This window comes from Podarcis raffonei, chromosome 14 (assembly GCF_027172205.1).
Source record: "Podarcis raffonei isolate rPodRaf1 chromosome 14, rPodRaf1.pri, whole genome shotgun sequence".
Classification (NCBI taxonomy): domain Eukaryota; kingdom Metazoa; phylum Chordata; class Lepidosauria; order Squamata; family Lacertidae; genus Podarcis; species Podarcis raffonei.
In genome coordinates this window covers 23,638,164-23,659,438 of record NC_070615.1, presented here as the reverse complement: position 1 = coordinate 23,659,438, position 21,275 = coordinate 23,638,164, and the positions used below count along the sequence as shown (strand labels likewise).

General features: G+C 43.6%; 1 protein-coding gene across 2 annotated transcripts in view; it reads left to right on the top strand.

Annotated features, from left to right (window-relative positions):
- The window catches only part of MCTP2 (multiple C2 and transmembrane domain containing 2), a 117,279-nt gene that overhangs the window by 8,109 nt on the left and 87,895 nt on the right, over positions 1 to 21,275 (top strand). The window contains exons 2-5 of one of the 2 annotated variants that reach the window (XM_053364694.1): positions 4,386 to 4,516; positions 8,721 to 9,237; positions 10,742 to 10,807; positions 14,651 to 14,759. In XM_053364694.1, the coding sequence (XP_053220669.1) occupies positions 8,770 to 9,237; positions 10,742 to 10,807; positions 14,651 to 14,759 (643 nt within the window). In that variant the 5' untranslated portion in view covers positions 4,386 to 4,516; positions 8,721 to 8,769. The remainder of the gene's footprint in view (positions 1 to 4,385; positions 4,517 to 8,720; positions 9,238 to 10,741; positions 10,808 to 14,650; positions 14,760 to 21,275) is intronic. The other variant, XM_053364695.1, reaches the window with a different exon arrangement.

Here is a 21,275-nt window from a genome sequence, read left to right as displayed (position 1 = left end):
CCAGCCCAGTTAGAGCAGCAGCAGCCAATCCAAAGAAGCCCTTCTAGCAGCCAACAATTGTCGCTGACATGCTCCTGCTCACGGCTGCAGACAATCACCTGTCCACCCCATTCACTATCCATGTATAAGACGAGGCATGTTTTTTAACATTATTTTAGTAAAAAAACAACCTTGTCTTATACACATAAAAATACGGTATTTGGACTAATTAATTGTCCTGTATAGCAGAAACTGGGTCTCTGTTCACATGTATAAATCAGTGTCCTTCTGCCATGGGTTCCCAGATATTTTGGGGCTACAACTCCTGTAATCCCTTATCATTGACTAAACCAGCAGGGAACTGATGGAGGTTGCAGTCCGACAACATTTGGGGCTCCAAAGTTGAAGATCATGATTGCATGACTCTTTGCTTGGACATCTGGCTCTTAAAATCAATGCATAGTCTTCTGGTCCAAATATCAGTGGTGGTGTCTGTTTGGAAGTCCATCATCAGCAAACATGGTTTCTTGATGATTTTGATTTCCTTCTCTTTCCTTCTCTTACAAAGAGCACTGCCTCCAGGTAGACCCATTAAAAAAAACATTTGTACATTGTTTGATGGCAAATCCTACAATTTATTCAAGGGTATGTGTGGGCAGCAGCAAGGTAACCTAGAAGGCAATGTACATCGAGTGAAATCCCCGCCCCATCCCAATATAGCTCAAAAATGCTATAAAGTTTTCTCAAGGATTTTTTTTTTTTAATCACAAGTTGCTGCAGAAATGTGAAGAACTGAATTTAAGATTGGAAAAATGTGAGAGATCAGAAATGTTCCAGATCCAACCTATAACCCCCTCCCAAAACCCCCCTCTATCTTTTTATTTCTCTTTTCAGGATGACCAGTAGCAAAGAATGACTGGCCTCCTGTATCTTCAGTGCAGATGTGAGAGAATATTGGAAGGTTCAGCTTACTCCAAAGAGGAGAGAAGCTGCACCCTCTGATATTCCCCATATGGAATAGAATCATAGATCATGTAGTCCAACCCTCTACAATGCAGGAATATTTCACCCCACGTGGGGCTCAAACTCACAACCCTGAGATTCAGAGTCTCATTCCCTACTGACTGAGCTATGCTCAAGATGGAAGTAAGGGAGCTCCGTGCTTGTGATCTGCTTCTTTCACCATCTTTGAAAATACAAACCTTAAACAAAACTCCGATAGAAACGGGTGGGTGGTGGTGGCCGCAGGAGAAACACTTTAGCTTGGAAGTGACTCGCCCACTGAAGATCTGCGCTCCGAATGCTGCCAAATATTTAAAGCAACTCAATATTGACGTCTCTAAATGTTAAGTGGGATGTTGTTTGCATTTGAAGGACAAGCTGGGAAGTTCCACCTTAAACAAATGGCTGTTTGTTTTGGCCAGGAAAGTTGATTTCATAGCCTACCTGATTTAAGCCTTCTCTTGATCATCTGGAGGTAATAATCAGTCTGTGGGTGTGTTTTGCTTTGCTTTGATTGCACGGCTTGGTTATAATACTCCCTGATCCCCTAGCCACATTGAGAGGATCGACAGTGCCCTACAGACTAGTTGCATTCCTCTATTTCACAGTTCAACCTGCACATGTAGATTTCCCTACTCTGTGCTTGTTTTGGTTTGTTTTCAACGCAGTGCTGCCGATGCACAGGTGTATCTGTCAGCCATGGCTTGCTTCAAACAACACTTTGCAAATGACACATTTAACTATTGTGGCTTGGAGCGAACCGAGACTGGCAAAAACGTGCAGGTGCAATGACACACCATGAATTAGTTGCAGAAACAAAAGTGAAGGGTGAACATTTGCATGAAAAGTAGGAGGGGACAGGTTTGTGTCAGCATCCTAATGAATGCGGCCTGCTTGCTGCTGCCCACTTTTAACGCAAGTTATTTATTTATTTCACAAAATTTATATGCCGTTTGATTGTTAAAAACCTCAAAGCTGTTTACAAAAAGATAAAACAATAAAATGGAGAGAGAAAAAATCACAACCATACTTTAAAACATACAGAAGTTGAAATACTAAAGCAAATTATAATTACTTCAACTTTCTAAGCAGCTGGCTAGGCTTGCCTAACCAGGAATATTTTAGGTGCAGTTCTGGCATACATAAATAATAATAATTTTTTTTGGGTCTTTTGGTATCTTACTACCTACTATCCCTAAAAGAAAAGCTTCTTTTTTTGTGTTGAAAGCTACCTTAAACATTTTCTTCAATTCGTTGTGTATACTGTGGCAAGGCTTTCCTGGTTCAGGAATGGATGCAGCTGTTGAACCAATTGAAGTTGGTGAAAGACATTTCTAGCCACTGAGGTTAGTTGAACCTCCAGTGACAGAACTGGATCCAGAAGCACTCCCAAACTGGGAAGCTTCAGGGGGAGTGCAACCCCATCCAGGGTAGGCAACTGACCACTTTCTTGGACACGGGAGCTACTATTCCACAGTGCCTCCATCTTGCCAGGATTCAAACTCAGCTTGTTTTTCCTCACCCACTTCACCACTGTGTCTAGGCAATGGCCCAGGGACTGGGCAGCCTCTCCTGATTCAGATGTTATGGTGAAATAGAGCTGAGTGTCATCAGCATACTGATGGCACCTCACCCCGAAACTTCTAATGGCTGCTCCACCGACAGCTTCGTTAAATTGCACCAGAGATCAGATTGTGTAGCCATCAGGGGTCTGAAAGGCACTCTCCCAATGCTACTCTCTGGACTCGAATCCTGAAAGTAGGATCAGAACCACTGACAAGAGGTCAAGAAGCAAGAGCCAAGGTCTCATTCCCTCTGTCCTGCTCTTCGCAGAGGTCATTCATCAGGGCAACCAAGGCTGACTCAGTTCTGTGGCCAGGCCTGAACCCAGGTTGGAATGGATCTAAATAATGAACTCATTTACTTCCGGGTTTTCAGTGTTTGGGTTCTGAAACGTTTGTCAATGGAGACATTTGAGAACTGAGGTACCACTGTACTATGATTCATAAAAGCTTATCAGAGTGATTTACAGTAGTTATACATAAAATTACAGTGATACCTCAGGTTACATATGCTTCAGGTTACATACGCTTCAGGTTACAGACTCCGCTAACCCAGAAATAGTACCTCGGGTTAAGAACTTTGCTTCAGGATGAGAACAGAAATTGTGCTCCGGTGGCGTGGCGGCAGCGGGAGGCCCCATAAGCTAAAGTGGTGCTTCAGGTTAAGAACAGTTTCAGGTTAAGAACGGACATCCGGAACGAATTAAGTACTTAACCCGAGGTACCACTGTATATTTAAAAAAATAAAATCTGAAATAGGCAAGCTGTGGTCTTCTCTCCCTGTTCTTTTTCTTAACTTTATTTTTAAGTTTCTGAAAATACATATAGCAAGCCATCCCCATATACCCCCCAACCCTCCAAGAAACATTCCATGCATATGCATTGTAAATACTGCAGTCAAAAACTAGGTTTGTGAACAATTTACATCAGTTAGGTGTCTTCTACTTTACACAGTGGTCTGTTCGCAGCTGTAGCTGGACATTCATTCATCTTGTTTTTATTATTGCTTGTAAGCTGCTCTGAGCCCGGCCTTGGCTGGGGAGGGTGGGGTATAAATAAAAAATTATTATTATTATTATTATTCTGGAGATTGAACCTAGGACCTTCTGCATGCCAAGCATGTGTTCTACCACAGAGCCACAGTCCTTCCTCCTGCTCATAACTGGTGAATTAGACTTCCTAACTGATGAGTTAAAGTGAAGTTTAGTAGACCAAGTGCCCTTTAACTGTGCCTCAATTTCTGCTCCCTTTGTCCAAGAAAGCTGACTCCCTCTGCCTTCGGGCCATGGGTTTCTCAGCTAGACCAGTCCTGGAGATCTTGGCAGGCAACGTGAGGCAGGATTGGTTGCATAAGCCCACTTGCTCTGGAAATGCTTTGAATTGCCACAACAATTAAGAATCAGCAAGAGGAAGCAGGATTTCCCCACCCCATCTTGATCGTTGGCAAAAGGAGAAGGTTGAATTGTGCTTAAAAACTCCTCTGAGCATGTGGCAGCCTGCTGTTGTCCCTTTCAGAATCGGGAGAGTTGATGGGTGCAGCCAAGGGTTGCAATCAGAAGTAATTGAGCAACTGATTCCCTCAGACAAGGAACCAGGCTGCGAAGAGTGGGATTCCCTTGAAGGGCATGCCATTGCTTTTCAGACGTTTTCGGCGTAGCAGTCTGCTAGCTTAGGGACATAGGAACTGAGGGACATAGGAAGCTGCCTTATCAGAACACTGACCTGTCTAGCTCAGTATTGTGCACACTTGCTACCAGCAGCTCCTCCAGGGTTTCAGATGGGAATCTCTCCAGCCGTACCTGGAGATGCCACATATTGAAGCTGGCACCTTCTGCATTTCAGAACAGATGTTCTACCATGGAGCTGTGTCCCTTCCTTGATAATAACACTGAGCTCACTGGCAAACGCAGAAGAAGAGGCTCCTTTCATTGATAGTCACAGCCAGACCCCCTCACAGCCACAGTCCTTCTAAGGTAATACAAACTTTTGAGATGATATAATATTATAATTGCACAATCATAATAATTGGGCATGCATTGAGGCAATTGATGTGGCCTTCATGGGCTGCCTTTCAGCTAGATCTATTTTCTGTGCACATACATGCCATTTGGAGTGCCCCAGTGTCTTATTTTGGAGTGACGGAAGTTGTGCTTTCCTTGAAGTTCCGTTGCAAGTAACAGAACTTGCACACCATTCTCTTGAAACTGAAACATCTTGGGTCGTCCCGTCCCCCCCAGTGTATTTAAACGATTAGCTTTGGAGCATACAGATAACTCCTCAGAGTGACCCTAGGAGCCAATCCTCAGTGGCTGACTCACCTTTCATTCTCACTCCAATCAGCACAAAGGGTGAGAAGACATCTTTTCTGTGGCTAAAAATCTCCCCTTCCATGTTGATCAAGTTGCTCTAGGATGCTGGAGACAGCGACCTTGCTGTGACCCTGCTGCAGAAATAGTAATGAGCCTTTAAGCCCTTGCAACCTTGGACCCCTTTCCCTCTGATATGGAATCAGATCTTTGGTCCACCTAACACAGTGCTGTCTGCGCTGACTGGCAGTGACTTTCTAGCAGTTAATACCCACACAGAGATGCCAGGGATTGAGCATCTGAACTTTTGGTGTGCAAAGCATCTGCTCTGTGACTTAGGGATCATCCAGACTTTCTTTTGTGTTGCATTTCTAGGTACAGGTCGCAGCTTTAAAGCTCCATGTCTGAGCAATTATTATTTTTTGTCCCAGCACTTTCCCAGGGAAAACCCATGTTTAATGTTGAATTAGAGCAAATTGCAATGGTTTTCTTCGGGTTGCTGTTTGCTCTGATTCAGCGGTAAGACGCGGGTTTTCCTAAGAGAAAATGCTGTATCAAAAGAAAGAAAGAATGAATGAATGAATGAAAAACACTCATGCAGTGTTAGAAACTCAGATATATAAAGGTAAAAGGTAAAGAACCCCTGACAGTTAAGTCCAGTCACTTTACTGGCCGGGGAAGCTGACGTTTGTCCGCAGATGGTTTTTATGGGTCATGTGGCCAGCAGGACCAAGCTGCTTCTGGCGAAACCAGAGCAGTGCACGGAAACGCCGTTTACCTCCCCGCCGGAGCAGTACCTGTTTATCATCTTCCACTTTGATGTGCTTTTGAACTGCTAGGTTGGCAAGAGCAGGGACTGAGCAACTGGAGCTCACCCTGTTGTGGGGATTTGAACCGCCAATAAATAGATAAATAGGTTCTCCTCCGGCGGGAAGGTAAATGGCATTTCTGTGCACTGCTCTGGTTCGCCAGAAGCGGCTTAGTCATGCTGGCCACATGACCCAGAAAAACTGTCTGCGGACAAATGCCGGCTCCCTTGGCCAATAAAGCAAGATGAGCGCCGCAACCCCAGAGTCATTCGTGACTCGACTTAACGGTCAGGGGTCCTTTACCTTTACATTTACCCCCAAACTAGATGTCATTTCATATCTAATATTAAAACAGCACACAATTGGCAAGAAATAGTTTTTCGTTTCCTTTTCATGAAATGACACTTTTTGGTCGAGAGGAAAGTGTTAAAATACTTTAATACTTAAGCTTACAGAGGCATCTTAGGATCCCCCCCCCCCGCAGGATGCGGTAAATGCCTCTGCCTTCCAGCTCATGGCTGAAGGCTTGCTAAACAGGAGGAGAGTAACTTGTTTTTCCACAGTGACTGGATCTTGAAAGGAAATGGCTTTCCTGTTTGAATTACTACATAGAGAGCGAAAGCAAAGCCTCACAAATCATTTGTGGCCACGGTGTGAAGATCATTAGGAAGACGGAATGGAACTGTTGTGATGAACTTTGAAACATCTTCTGATAGTTGAAGGCTCCTTTCTTTCTGGGGAAAAAAAGGTAATGCATTCATAATCTCAAATGGTGAGGCTCTGTCTCTGTGGGACAGCACGCACTTTGCATGTAAAAAATCCCATGCTCAAAATCTGGCATCTCCAGGTGTGGTTGGATGTTTCCAGACCCCTGTCTGAAAATCTAGAGGGCCGCTTACTGGTCAGTGTATACAGTATTGAGCTAGAGATAGCCTGGCTTGGTATTAGATAGTTTCCTATATTGCTGTTTTGCCCAGCTGAACTGGGGACAGACCATAGCTCTGTGGTTGAGCGTCTGTCTTGGGTGCAAAAGGTTCCAGGTTCAACACCCCAGGATCTCCAGGTAGGGCTGGAAATTCCTTCTGCATGATTGTCTGATCTGGACACATCACCTCTGGCTGTAGATGGTTTGGGCTCACGGAAGCTTTTATTGAGTTAACAGATCCCATTGCATGGTTTGAGAATGTCTAGCCAACTATGTGCCCCCTCATCAGATGTATTTTATTTTATTTTAGCCTTCCCTGCCTTATAGTTTTTGCAGGTTGTTATAATGACATATATTTCTGTTGATGCTCTAGATGTCCCTTTAACATGAGGGTTTGGGCACTGTGGCCCTCCAAGTGGGCTACAGCTCCTCAGCCTTCATGGGCAGTCATCAGGGATTATGAGACTTGTGTGCCAAGACCCCATGACTAGGGTTGCCATTTTTCAAAAGCTGATGACTTTTTAAAGCAATTTTTGTCCAGGCACTGCTTCCAACTACAGTATTCCATCTATGCCTGGGAATTTCTGGACATATGGCAACCCTACCCATGACCTCACAGTTCCCTAAGGGTAAATAACCAGACAAGACAACAACATATGGTTTTCTGGGTTCAAATCTGCCACACCTTTTATTGGTTACAGATGTGAGCAGTTTGGCATAGGCATTGGGTGAAGCCAGATTATATCAGATTATATCACTCCAGCCGGTCTCCTGGGAATTCATCTAAGTGTAAACCACCATTAGGGGGAGCCCTATGACCTACATCAAATAGGCATACCCCCTGAGGGGTCTCCGTTGGAGGAGTGCTGTGGCCTTAAGCATCAGACAGAAGCCACTCCCCCTGGATTACTTTAACAGGATACCATTAACCAGGGAGGGGCAGGCAGAGGCTACAACCTCCCCTTCAGCCAATACAGCCAGTGTGGTGTAGTGGTTAAGAGCGGTAGTCTCGCACTCTGGGGAACCAGGTTCGTGTCTCCGCTGCTCCACATGCAGCTGCTGGGTGACCTTGGGCTAGTCACACTTCTTTGAAGTCTCTCAGCCCCACTCACCTCACAGAGTGTTTGTTGTGGGGGAGGAAGGGAAAGGAGAATGTTAGCCGCTTTGAGGCTTACCCAATGCCTAACTACCGGTCGAGCCAAAACCGACTCACCACCAAATCCTTCACACCTGCAACCAACCCCTGACACCCTCCACAGTGTTATTTAACCAATTTTCATTGTCCAGTTCAGACAGGTGTACCCCGTCATTGCATTAGAAGGCCTCCTAGTGAAAGGTTGCCATTTAGGAGTTGCACCTTTTGTGCAACTGAACGGTTGGCCTTCTTGATGCCTGCCAGGTCAGAGCTATCACGCCGATATCACCTTTCCAGCAGATGGGACCAAACAATGGTTATGCTTGGATGCAAAGCTAGGAGTCTTTCAAAATCCTCTTTATTGCTCCATGTGAGGTCGATGCCTTTCCTTAGACCCAGGTCGTTTTCTAGAAGCTGGATGAAAGTAAGGCGATCCAATACTTTCAATACTGAGTTTGTGGACTGCACCAGTAAATCAGTCATGGAACACAGCTTTCACAGCTGGCCTTGCATTGAGGCTTTGACCAAATGCAGACCTGTGGAACATTTTCAGCCTATGCTCTTGGCTGTGTACTGCTGTGTATAATCACAATAAGGCTTACACCTCGGAGTTAATACTTGTTGGTGATTCATCAATAAACACCCAAAAAGAGTCTAGTTGCCTTTCCTACAGCACAATGCCTGGTAGCATCTTTTTTTATCTATAGCATTTGAGAATTCCCATCATGTCAAATCTTGGAAATAATCAAAATAGCTCACCCCTTGGTTATTTTTATCCTCATGATAGATTTATGTAGGATTAAAAACTCTCTTTCCTTTATTTCCTTCCTGATTGCCTGTGAGATTATTTTGTTCCTACACTGGGAGGAATTAGTAATGCAACCTGTTTTGGCTGAGAATCCGTTCAGGTCTGAGACATTCCAACCTATGATTCAAGTCTCTGTAATGCTACAGCTCACTTTATTTCTCCTTATGTTCTGTCCCTCTCCACATTACCCTTAGGAGTCAATGGAAAGGCCTTAAGACCTGGTGTGGAAAATCCATTTTAATCATGGAACTGGATAAGTCTTCTGTCTGGGGATCATTCAAACAAAAAACAAGAAGGTTACAGAACTTCAGCATCAGAAGGACTAAGAAAAGCTCTTCTAAACTAGTGGAGACCAGGAAAAGGCATCCGTTAGACCGGCGTCTTAGTTCCTCAGTACCGGACATGTTGGACGTGGAGACAGTTGTTGAAGAAGAAATGAATTGTTCGCGTTCCAAGGCTCTGTCCACTTATTTCCCCAGTGGTTTTTCTGCAACGGAGATGTTCCTTCAGGAGAGCAGCAGCTCTTCCTCAAAACAGACTGGGGAGAAGTGGCAGTGGAACCAGCAGGAGACTGTGCACTTGGAAATTGGAGTTGAGGAACCGGTTGCTTGTGGCCCACAGTTGGACGTGAAGCGGAAATCGAGTGAAGATCTCTTTGAATTATTGAAAAGAAGCAGTTTTAGCAGTGACCTTGCAGAAGATGTTCTTGAGGTAATGTGCCTGGGGGTTGACCAATGTCAGTGGGCTGGTTTAGACCTGATGCTAGAGGAAGGGGGGGAACCTTTGCCCTGTGTGCCACATTCCCTCAAGGTTGTGGAGGGAAGGTCAGTTGGTGAGCGCCCAAAGGGGATCAAAACATTTATATGCTATATACACATCTGTGTTAGTACTGTACAACAAGCATATTACTAAGGGTGGGGGAGAAAGTCAATTCAGTTTGCATTTAAAAATGAATTTATCTAATTCACACTTTCTAAAATGGTATGCAAGCTGAAACACAGCAGTCCTTTGAAATTTGTCCTTTTCTGAAATTTGCAATGCAATTTGCCAACCAAGTAATGTGTACAAAAATGCATATACTGGGATAATGTCTCCACAAAAATGCATGTGTTGATGAAAATAACATTATTTTAGGGGAAATGGTGTGCAAAAATGTGTATGTTAAATATGCACAAACACGCTGATGAATTTTCATGAGGACTCTCTCATCACAAACTGACACGGAAATGTGGAGAACTGATCTTAAAAATGGAAAGGTTAGAAAGCAAAACTGATATGGTCACTCATCCTTACATATTACACAGTCAACCAATCCCCATCCAATCCCCGACATTTCCCCTACAAATCCTCATATTGGTAGGGGAAATCTCGCCATTCTTTGAACCTAGGATTTTGGGGATCCTTTAGTTGGAAAGAATGTGCCACCACAGCACTGGCCCAGATCTGACGCCAGCTGGCTGGTGATCCAGTTTGTGGGATGGATTGTTTGGTTGCCCTTCCCCTTTACCTTGTGCATAATGTGAAGTGTGATCTAGTTCATAGGCCTGTATGCGCAATTGCATGGTTATCCATCTACCCTACAAACAGCAGCAACAACAGTAAAACAGCAAATGCAGAAGGTCTTGGGTTCAATCCTTGGCACCTCCAGGTAGGTCTGGGATTATCTCCTGTTTGAAACCCCCAAAAGACACTGCTAGTCAATGTGGACAACAGATGATAGTCTAATAAGGCAGGCTCTAATGTTCCCATTTACTTCAACCCTTTATTCAGAAACATGAGGACTGGAACCTTGGGAAAGTGCCGCAGCTTAGTGGTAGAGTATCTGGTTTGCAGCGAGAAGGGTCTCAGGCTTAATCCTCATTATCTCCAGGGAGGGGTTGGGAATGTCCTTCACCTGGAACCCTGCAGAGCTGCTGCGAGTCATCTAGACCAAGTAATCTGGCTTGCATGATTGTGCAGTTTGGACCATAGTGTGTATGGGCTCACAGCACCAGGCTTGACACATTATGTATGTGAATGATGGGGGAAAGCATGTGACTTGGTCTGCTGTCTGGTGACATTCCTCAACTTGCTCAAAGATAAGCCCTTTTTTTCCTTTTTGCACCTTTCTCTTTTCTTTCTTTTTTCGCACTGGAATGGAACGTCGTCGCTGAAGGATTGAGCAACAGCAATACAATGCAATGTCAATACAACCTCTGTTCTATTCTTTTCATAGCGTTCGTATGGCGGAGGCTCCATCCTTGACTCCTCCAGCTCTTCTCAGCTGTTTGAGGAGCAGTCGGTGAGTGGTACATTTTTTAAAAAAACGAATGCCAGGCTGTAAGCTGCAAATATCAGGTGCAGAGCCTCTGAAGCTTGTGTTAATAGAAATCACTTTTGTAGAATCTAGCAATGGGCATTGCATAACAGGAAGGAATGTGGAAGAATTGTGGTGCGGTTAATGGTTCTCAAGGCAGGTGGAGGTGTGTTGGGTTCACCTCAATCTAATGGGAAAGGCTATGGCTCAGTGCCAGAGCATCTGATTTACATGTAGAAGATCTGATTCAATAATGGCACCTCTAGGTAGGGCTAGAAAAGTCCCCTGTCAGAAATCTTGGAGAAGACAAGCTATTGAGCTAGATGGACTTTGACTCAGCATGTTCCTTGGTTTCTGCCTTCCCTAAGACTGGATTCTTGTGTTACTCTCATGTTGCCTCCTGCAGAAGTAACCTTGTCTGCAGCACTAGTCCCCAATGATGTGGTGACTTGTTCTGAAATCTGCTTTGAATGCACTGTGACCTAACAGAAAGTGAGGAACATTTTTCAGCCCAGGGGCTGCAAGTCCTTCCAGAGGACACACATGGACAGGTAAAAGTAGGTGGAGCAATAAACATGACTCTTACCTTAGTTGGTTATACAATCTTCCAGGTTAGGCTAAGACAGGCATCCCCAACCTTTGGCCCTCCAGATGTTTTGGACTACAATTCCCATCATTCCTGACCACTGGTCCTGTTAGCTAGGAATCATGGGAATTGTAGGCCAAAACATCTGGAGGGCCGCAGGTTGGGGATGCCTGGGCTAAGAGGTGGTGATTGGCCCAAAATCACCCTGTGAGCTTCATGGCCGAATGGAAATTTGAACCTTGATCTCCCAGGTCCTACTCTAGCTCTCTCTCATCATCATCATCATCATCATCATTATTTTATTTTGACAAAGTAATAATCATACATAAATAAGAATAAAAATGTGCTCCGCACCACTAAAACCACTCCATTGTAACTATCCGACCTCCCACAATTTCAACACCTCTTGCAATGGTTTGACCCCTTTCCGTTTTAACAGTACGAATTCTACAAACACCCTCCATATTTCCTCAAAATCACGTCTCCTGAATATTCCCTGTCTTACCTTAATGGCACCTGTTAATTTATCATTAATAGCTATGTCCCACACCTCTTTATACAATTCTTCCATTTTATATTCTGCTTGCCCCTTCCACTTCCTAGCTATCATAATTCATGCAGCTGTCAATAAATTTGTGAGCAAGTCCTTCGTAGCCTGTGAACCTTCCACCCCATCGTAAATTGATAATAATGCTGCCTCTAGACTTTAACCCAGTGATTTCTGTTATCTCCTTAAACACCCTTTGCCAGAAAAATAGTACATATTTACACCCCCACCACATGTGAACATCATCCCCAGTTTCCTGGCATTCCCTCCAACATAACACCAAATATTCCTTGTTTATTTGATTTAATCTGACTGGTGTTAAATACCATCTCCAAATTAATTTATAATAATTTTCTTTTATTCCTATAGACAACATTTCCAAAGTACGATTCTCCCATATTCCCCCCCCCCCAGCTTTGACTATCTATCTGCCCTGTCTATATGCATATAGATACTCTAGCTCTTTTAATAACTACACAACACTCTCTCCTCTCCCAATCCCTGTATTCATGTTACCTCTGCAAATGTAAATCTAGGGATCATTAAATCAATGACCCAGATTAGATGTAATAGTCAAACTGGCCATTACAAAGGGCTTCACACTCATGTCTTCCAATTTACTCCTTCCCTTCTTGGTTTAAATTATGGTTTACCACAAGCTCATGGGTGGGGCTGTGGTCTAAACCACTGAGCCTCTTGGGCTTGCTGATCAGAAGGTCGGCCTTTTGAATCCCTGTGACGGGGTGAGCTCCCGTTGCTCGGTCCTAGCTCCTGCCAACCTAGCAGTTTGAAAGCATGTCAAAGTGCAAGTAGATAAATAGATACTGCTCTGGTGGGAAGGTAAATGGTGTTTCTGTATGCTGCTCTGGTTTTGCCAGAAGCGGCTTAGACATGCTGGCCACATGACCCGTAAAAACTGTCTGTGGACAAACGTCGGCTCCCTCGGCCTGTAAAGCGAGATGAGCGCTGCAACCCCAGAGTTGTCTGCATCTGGACTTAACTGTCAGGGGTCCTTTACCTTTTACTTCCAGCTCAGAACTGAAAATCCAGTTCAAACTATGGTTTCTGATTCTGGTTTGGAGGGTAACTACGGTTTGTGTGAACCTGGAGAAGAGGTAATGAATTTGAGCACAAAGGGGGAAGCTTAGGATCTCAAAGCATCTCCCCAATGGTCAAGCCACAATTTGATTGTAGTGTCAGAATCAGACCAATTTTACCCACTTTTAAAATGCCCAAACTACCCGTCATCCAAACAGATTCCAGAGTGGTATATACAACAACCACAAAATGAATTTAAAGTTGAGGATGGGGGGGGGGGGAATTGAGTTCAGTTTGCATTTGAAGGCAAACCTCCAAATTCACACTTTTTGAAACAATACGCAAACGAAACACAGCCATTCTTCAAAATCTGCACTTCCCTGAATTTTGCAGTGCTATTCTCCAGCCAAGTAATATGAATGAAAATGCATATCCTAGAGTAAACATAACTAACATAAAGATGCATATGTTAGTGAAAGAAACCTGTAAAAATGCTTTCGATTAGGGAAAATTGCTTTGTAAGAGTGTGTGTGTGTGTGTGTGTGTGAGAGAGAGAGACAACATTGCATATAAAAATGTCTATTTTAGGAAAAATTCACATTAAAATGCTGATGAAATTTCACGAGGATTATTTATTTATTTATTTTTGCTTTATTAGTTCCAACAAAAAACCCAACCAACCAACAACAACAACAACAAACGCTTTAACACAATACATCTAAGTACAATAATTTCCTGATATATATCTTCTATAATGGCTTTCCATCACCCCATCATGATACCTTATTACTTTTTAAATTGTCACACTTATCTTTATCAATGCTAATGCATCTTTATTCTCTTAAGTTTCTATAATTTCCAAATTTTCTACAGAAGTTACTCCAGGCCTGTCAATGATTTCAAATTCTTTCAGTGCTCCCTGAGATACTTTCTGTACAGGTCCCATTCCTTTATAAATGTTTTTCCATCATTTTAGCCAATTCTGCAGATTCTAACAGTTTTGATTGCCACGCCAATTTCGTCGGTATCACATCTCCTTTCCAGTTTCTAGCTATTAGAATTCTTGCTGCCACGGTGGCATAAAGAAATATTTGGTACATCAGTGTCTTATGATGCCTAAAAGGAAGGCTTCATGTTTCTCCCACCCCAAAAGGTAATCTTCAATATCTTTTTGAGTTCATTGTAAACCGTATCCCAAAATTCCTTTACTTTTCTACACGAGGATTTTTTGTGTGTGAATTTCTTTTTGCAGACTGATGTAAAAATGTAGAGAATGGAATTTAAGGTTGGAAAAAAAGAGAAAGCGAGAAACCAAAATTGACAGACTTGCCCACCCCTCTTTAAGATACAATTAAATGAAAGCATCATGAGAAATAGTGTTGTGAATAAGAAGATGATCCCAATGGAACCAGAAAAGGACAGAGTGATGGCAAATAATTGCCTGAGCACACAAATGATGGCAGTCAATGAAGGGCCTTGGATGATGACCTTAATGCCTAGGCAAGACACAATGTGTTGTGTCTACTTTTAGTAGTCTTTCATGTGGTCCTAGCTTTCAGATTCCTAGAATTGTGATAGGGTGGATCTGTGTTTAGTACATGCTCTTTATGAGAAGTGAAACTGATGTATACCTTTCCTTTTGAAACTTTTCCCACAGATGCTTGAGGAAGGAAGCGATGGTTTGAGCAAATTGCCCACCACATTTGCATATCTGTTAACAATACATCTGAAGGAAGGCAGAAACCTGGTCATCAGGGATCGCTGTGGTGAGTCAGTCTCTTGCTATATGTACAATGCTGATCCTTCTTCTTCCTCTTCTTCTTCAAAGATGTACAGATAACTGGAGTGGAGCTTTAGCTGAGCTCCAAGAGCCAATTTTGCAACTTGCTGTGCACCTGAGGGTTGGGTCTTATCCACATGTTATGATTTCTTGTATACATGATGGGATTTTGCACGGAAACTCTTTCTTTGTATCAATTACAGTGGTACCTCGGGTTAAGTACTTAATTCGTTCCAGAGGTCCGTTCTTAACCTGAAACTGTTCTTAACCTGAAGCTAACTTTAGCTAATGGGGCCTCCTGCTGCTGCCGCGCAGCCGGAGCATGATTTCTGTTCTAATCCTGAAGCAAAGTTCTTAAGCTGAAGCACTATTTCTGGGTTAAAAAGGTACCCCTGCCCCTGCGGGCCAGTCATGTCCGACTCTAGGGTTGTGCGCTCATCTCACTTAAGAGGCCGGGAGCCAGCGCTGTCCGGAGACACTTCCGGGTCACGTGGCCAGCGTGACGAAGCTGCTCTGGCGAGCCGGCACCAGCGCAGCACACGGAAACGCTGTTTACCTTCCCGCTATAAAGCAGTACCTATTTATCTACTTGCACTTGGGGGTGCTTTCAAACTGCTAGGTGGGCAGGAGCTGGGACCGAACGACGGGAGCTCACCCCGCCGCGGAGATTTGAACCGCCGACCATACGATCGGCAAGTCCTAGGCACCGAGGTTTTACCCACAGCGCCACCCGCGTCCCAATTTCTGGGTCAGTGGAGTCTGTAACCTGAAGCGTATGTAACCCGAGTTACACTGTATTCAATCACTGGCCATGAACTACTTTTTCTGCTTTCTGACTTCATAGTTTCAAACCTATCTTTGCTGCGACAAGAGCTACAAAATTGCTGCTTAAACAAAACAAAACAGAAGGGGAACAGTTCTCAAAATCTCAATTCTTCTGCCCAGTACTAAATTTTGCATTCATGAAGTAGTCACATGAAGTTGTCTTAGAGTGAGCTGGGATAATGGCTGAAAACTATCAAGGGAACCTGGGGTCCTCCAGCTGTGGTTGAGGCAGGATCTACTTTTGTGGGAAATACTAAGCTTTTACTTTGCAAAATCTACCATACTTTATATGTGACAGTATCCGCAGGACACTGGGACAAAATCTGTGTCTGTTTTGGTGGTGCCCTCTTGTGGATGTTTTTCCATGCTGCAGGAAAGACTTGTGATGCTTTAAACATTGCAAGACAGCAGTGAAAGACTGCTCACCTGCACATACATATGCACATATTTGCACAATTCTTGTGACAAAATTTCAGCTGTTTCATAAACTGGCAAAGTGTGCTCTGTATGTGACAATTTCTGTTGGGAAAATATATTTATATATTTATTTTAAAGCTTTTCTAAACCCCTTAATGTTTTTTAAATATGTACAGTATACAAACCAGTATCCAATGTAGCCTAAAATCAACAAAACAGTATAAAGACATAAAAACAAATGAAACAGATCTAGGGAATTCATGCATATAAATCCGGGTCGAATCTTATGGTAAACAGGGAAAGCCTGGACAAAAAGGATAAGTCTTTGCAAGACGTATGACGCAACTGATGGGGCGACAGCAGTAAATGTATATTTTCCGATCACCGCCCTGTGATATTCTGTAGAGCAGGGGTCAGCAACCTTTTTCAGCTGTGGGCCAGTCCACTGTCCCTCAGACCCTGTGGTGGGCCAGACTATATTTTGAAAAAATAAAATAAATGAAAGAATTCCTATGCCCCACAAATAACCCAGAGATGCATTTTAAATAAAAGCTCACATTCTACTCATGTAAAAACACGCTGATTCCTGAAGCGTCCATGTATTGTATTGTATTGAACTTTATTACGGCCATTGGCCCATCACACGACAGTTTCCCATACCAACATAATGTACTTAAACCTCCAAATTTAAAACTGCCAAAACTTACAAAAAACAGACAAGAACCAAAGCAAAACAAAAACAAAAGACCAACATCATACATTACAATAAATTTGTAACATAAACATCGCCCTCCCTCTACTCATAAATTAGTAGAAGACATCAATGGTGATATCACCTAATTACATCCTAAAACATAGATCATAGTTTAAAGGGATTATCCGAGCCGCACAGGAGTCCGTTTCTCTTCTTTAGGGATAGAACGCTGATCAAGAATCTGGCAACCATGAGTGATCTTAGGGGGTCATCATCATTTAATAGATATCTCAGTTTGGCTTCATTCGTATCATCGGCAATTCCCTTTAGATATTGAGCAAGAAACTTGCTCCTGGCCGATGAGTGAAATCCCTGAAGCGTCCATGGGCCAGATTGAGAAGGTGATTGGGCCGCATCCAGCCGCTGGGCCTTAGGTTGCCTACCCCTGCTGTAGAGTGTGGCACCACAAGTAGAATTTCCCCAGATGATCTAAGTGATCTTGCAAGTCTATAGAGGGGCATGTGGTCTTTTAGGTAACCTAGTCTTGATTTGCTCAGGGCTTTATAGTTGTTGTTGTTGTTGTTATTGCAGCTACTACTGTATTTATATCCCACCTTTTCCCCCTAGGAGCTCAAAGTGGCACACACACTTCCTCCTCCTATTTTATCCTCAGAACAACCCTATGAGGTAGGTTAGGCTAAGACGTAGGGACACACCTAAAGTCACTCAGTGAACTTCATAGCTGCTTGGGGATTTGAACCCTGGTCTCCCAGGTCCTGGTCCAGCACTCTTAACCACTATGCCACACTACAGCCATGGCTTTGTAGCTGATTGGCAGGCAGTGCTGTTCTCCCAGCACAGCTATAATATCTGCATGACCTGGTGCTCCACTCAACAACTCGGTAGCAGCGTTCTACACCAGCTACAGCTCCTGGACCAATCTCAAGGGAAGCCCTACACAGAGTGCATTACAGTAGTCCAATCCCTGTCCTGGAAAGGTGTGGTTGGTGTTTCAACCTAATCTAATAATAGCCCCTCCTCACCACAGAAGTTGCATAAGCCTACAGTGACAAAAGTTGTACCTAGGAGCACCCACAACCTGTGCACCTGTTTCTTCAGAGACAGGTGAACTCCCAGATCTGGGAACCCCTTACCCACAAAGATTCCATCTTACCATGATTTGGCCTCATTTCACTGGCCTTCAACCAGGCCCTGGCCTCTTCTGATTCAGATGTAACCAGGAAAATATAGCATACAGATGCCCAAATCTCCTATGAGTGCTTCCAGTGGTTTAATGCAAAATGGCATCCAAAGGGGGGGGGGAGGGGAAGGGTTAACTCCTTCCCTCCCACTGCTATAGTCGTGACAGGATCATAGGCTGCTAGTTGCGTCTCATTGGACATCAATATGAGTTGTTTTGCAGACACCTTTACAATTCAAGCACCCAGAAAATTGAACAGAAAGGCAGTTCCTTATTCTCAGGCTTTCAGTGATTGCCACAGTGGCAAGCAGGCAAGAATTTGCCCTGAGGACTAATTCATACATGATAGTTTTAGATACATAGATAAGAATGAAAAAGCAAAGTCATGCACCGATGAGAAGACTTGTCGATGAGTTTGTGTTTGCCGCTTTTGCTATGTGAAATGGCTCTTGATCCCATTATGGCATATGTACAAACAAACCTTCGACCACTGCAGCAGTGTTAGACTTGGTTTGGGTCATCTGGTTCCCTCTTTTCTGCAGAGATCCAGACAGCCCATATCCCCAGCATCATGTACACATTTCCAAATTTGTGGAGGACAAGGCTATCCATGCTACTAGAAGAGTTTGGATTTGATATCCCGCCTTTCACTCCCCTTCAGGAGTCTCAAAGCGGCTAACATTCTCCTTTCCCTTCCTCCCCCACAACAAACACTCTGTGAGGTGAGTGGGGCTGAGAGACTTCAGAGAAGTGTGACTAGCCCAAGGTACCCAGCAGCTGCATGTGGAGGAGCGGAGACGCGAACCTGGTTCCCCAGATTACAAGACTACCGCTCTTAACCACTACACCACACTGGCTCTCAACTAGCCACAATGGTTATTTTCTACTTGTACTGTCAGAGTCATTATGTCTCTCAGTGCCAGTTGCTGGATGGGCTGGATTCTATATTGCTCATGTCCAGCTTGCAGGCTTCTCATAGATGTCTGGGCGGTCACTGTGAAATACCTCTTTTACCAGGTATTTGATTCGATCGACCGATTGGATTTATATTCCACCCTTTTCTCCAAGGGGCTCAAGGTAGTGTATATGGTCCCCCTCTTCCTGCATTTAATCGCCACAACAATCTTGTGAGGTAGGTTAGGTTGAGAGGCAGGTCTTAATCCAATACTCTAACCACAAAACAAACTGGCACCCTCTCTCTCTATATATATATATATTCCATTTTATAATATTCAAATGTATTTTGGTAAAAAAAGAGAAGAAAACTAGTGTGTCCTGATTTTATTAACTTTTTATTTTCATTTCCCCCGCTGTGGTATTTCCACTGATTTCAGGACACACCTACGAGAAACTGGGAAAGTTCAGAGGCAGTTCTCCTTTTAACTGCTAGAGGGCAGCAGCAACCATTTAAAACACCATATCTGCCTCTAATTTGAGAAACATTAAATGCCAATTGGATTGTACAGGCAGTGCATTGGTGATGCTAGGAAGTTCTCGCTACAAAAGGAACTTTCCAACAATCTGCCCAAAATGCGTACAGAGAGAATGGAAGAGGACTTGAGACTAGGGCTCAAAACCTTTCTCTCTTATAAGAATGTCAAAACTGTGCATGGATATTTCAGATTAGTCTTGGGCCTAAACATGCCAATAACATATAATTTCACTGGAAACATTGGCAGAGGTCATGCTACTGGGGTATTGCTGCTACTACTATTCCTTAAATTTTTGATTTTTTTGAAAGCCAAGGTGACATTAATTGTAATAATAATCATAATTTTAATATTCCTCTCACAGAACTACAATTTCCAGAGTGGCTTAACAACCAATCATTCTCATAATTCACAATTCAGGTTTTAGAATTTATACTCTGTCCCGCCCCTTATATTAGATGCCATTCATCTGTGTTAAGTAAATTATACTTAGGTGCTGCTTCAAATGCTTAATATTTTTAGGTAATGCACAACACAAAACAAACAAATGTAGAATTTATTTACACTCAAGCTAGGAAGGAAGGCAGGGCCCCGGATAAATTTTCAATGTGCCCTATTTTTATTTTTAAATGAAACAGTAGCATTTAGTGGTAGTAACATTTGCCAGCATTTATGGGGTTGTTTGAAGGGCAAAAAATGTATAGTTCATATTGCTTTCCTCTCAGCTTGTGCTTGCCTGCTTGAAGGGAAAACATAGCCATGCTGAAAGCATGTAGGTTAGAGAAAAAACACCCCACAAAGTTTACAAGGGAAAAATATTTATTTGTTATTTTATTTGTTTCCTAAAATGCATATACCTCTTGATTGTAAAACAACAACAACAATAAAAACCACCTCAAAGCTGTTTAAAAAATGGAAATAGCAGTAAAAACAGTTAAAAACAACTATTTAAAATATTTTCGAAATAATATTTAAAATAACAGTAGACTAAAAAGAGAAAGAAACACATCAGCATATCCGTGCCTGAACAGGCTTGCCTAAACAAAAATGTTTTTAGCCAAAAAGGGTACAGCGAAGGAGCCTGTCTGGTGGTCAATTGGCAGGGAGTTCCAACGGTTGATTGCTGCCCAACTAAAAGACTGATTTCTTACTGAAAGGGTTAATCTCAATACTATCTGCACCTAAGCTAACTTCTGCAGTTGTGGTTAAGCAGCTAACAAAACCGCAATTGCTTTAGCTTTGCAAGCTGGGAGCTACTTCCTCTCTGCAATTACTTGAGCTCTGCAAACCAGGAACTACTCTCTGCACATGCTCTTTGCTGCAGTAACGCAAGAGAGGAACACACAAACAAGGGAAGGAGGGGGGCTTAGCTAGCCGAGTAGCCATATACCATATAAGGAAATAAGCTTAACCTTGCCAGCTGATTGGAGAATTTGAAGAGGTGGGAAGAGATGGGCAGACTCTTAGGTATAAAGATGCTTGTTTATTTGTATCTATGGGCCAGTCTTTTGGGAACGATCCCACTGGCCACCTCTGTGCACAGATTTCAATAAAACTTTTTTTCTCCAAAGAAGAATCTTTCCTGGTGCTTTTTGCTCTCTCTCTTCGGCCCTGGGGACGCAGGCAAACGATTCCCTGGCAAGGATAAGGCTTCAGCCTTCATTTTGGTGCGTTGGCCGGGAATCGCCCCACCCCAGGGGGCCGGGGAGGGCCAGGCCCGACCTCGGTGAACAGCCCCGGACCGGCGTTCGCGGCTCCAAGTGCGCACCCCTGCCTGTTCGTGGGGGGAGCCGGCCACACCGCTCCGGAGTGAGACACCTGGTCGAGGGAGAAAAGAGGACGGCCGAAGGAGGGGTCCGCAGCGGAACAGGTAACCCTAAGGGAAAGGGCGTGGTAGGAAGCCTGGACAGCTTCACCTGGCTGTGAGCAGTAGAG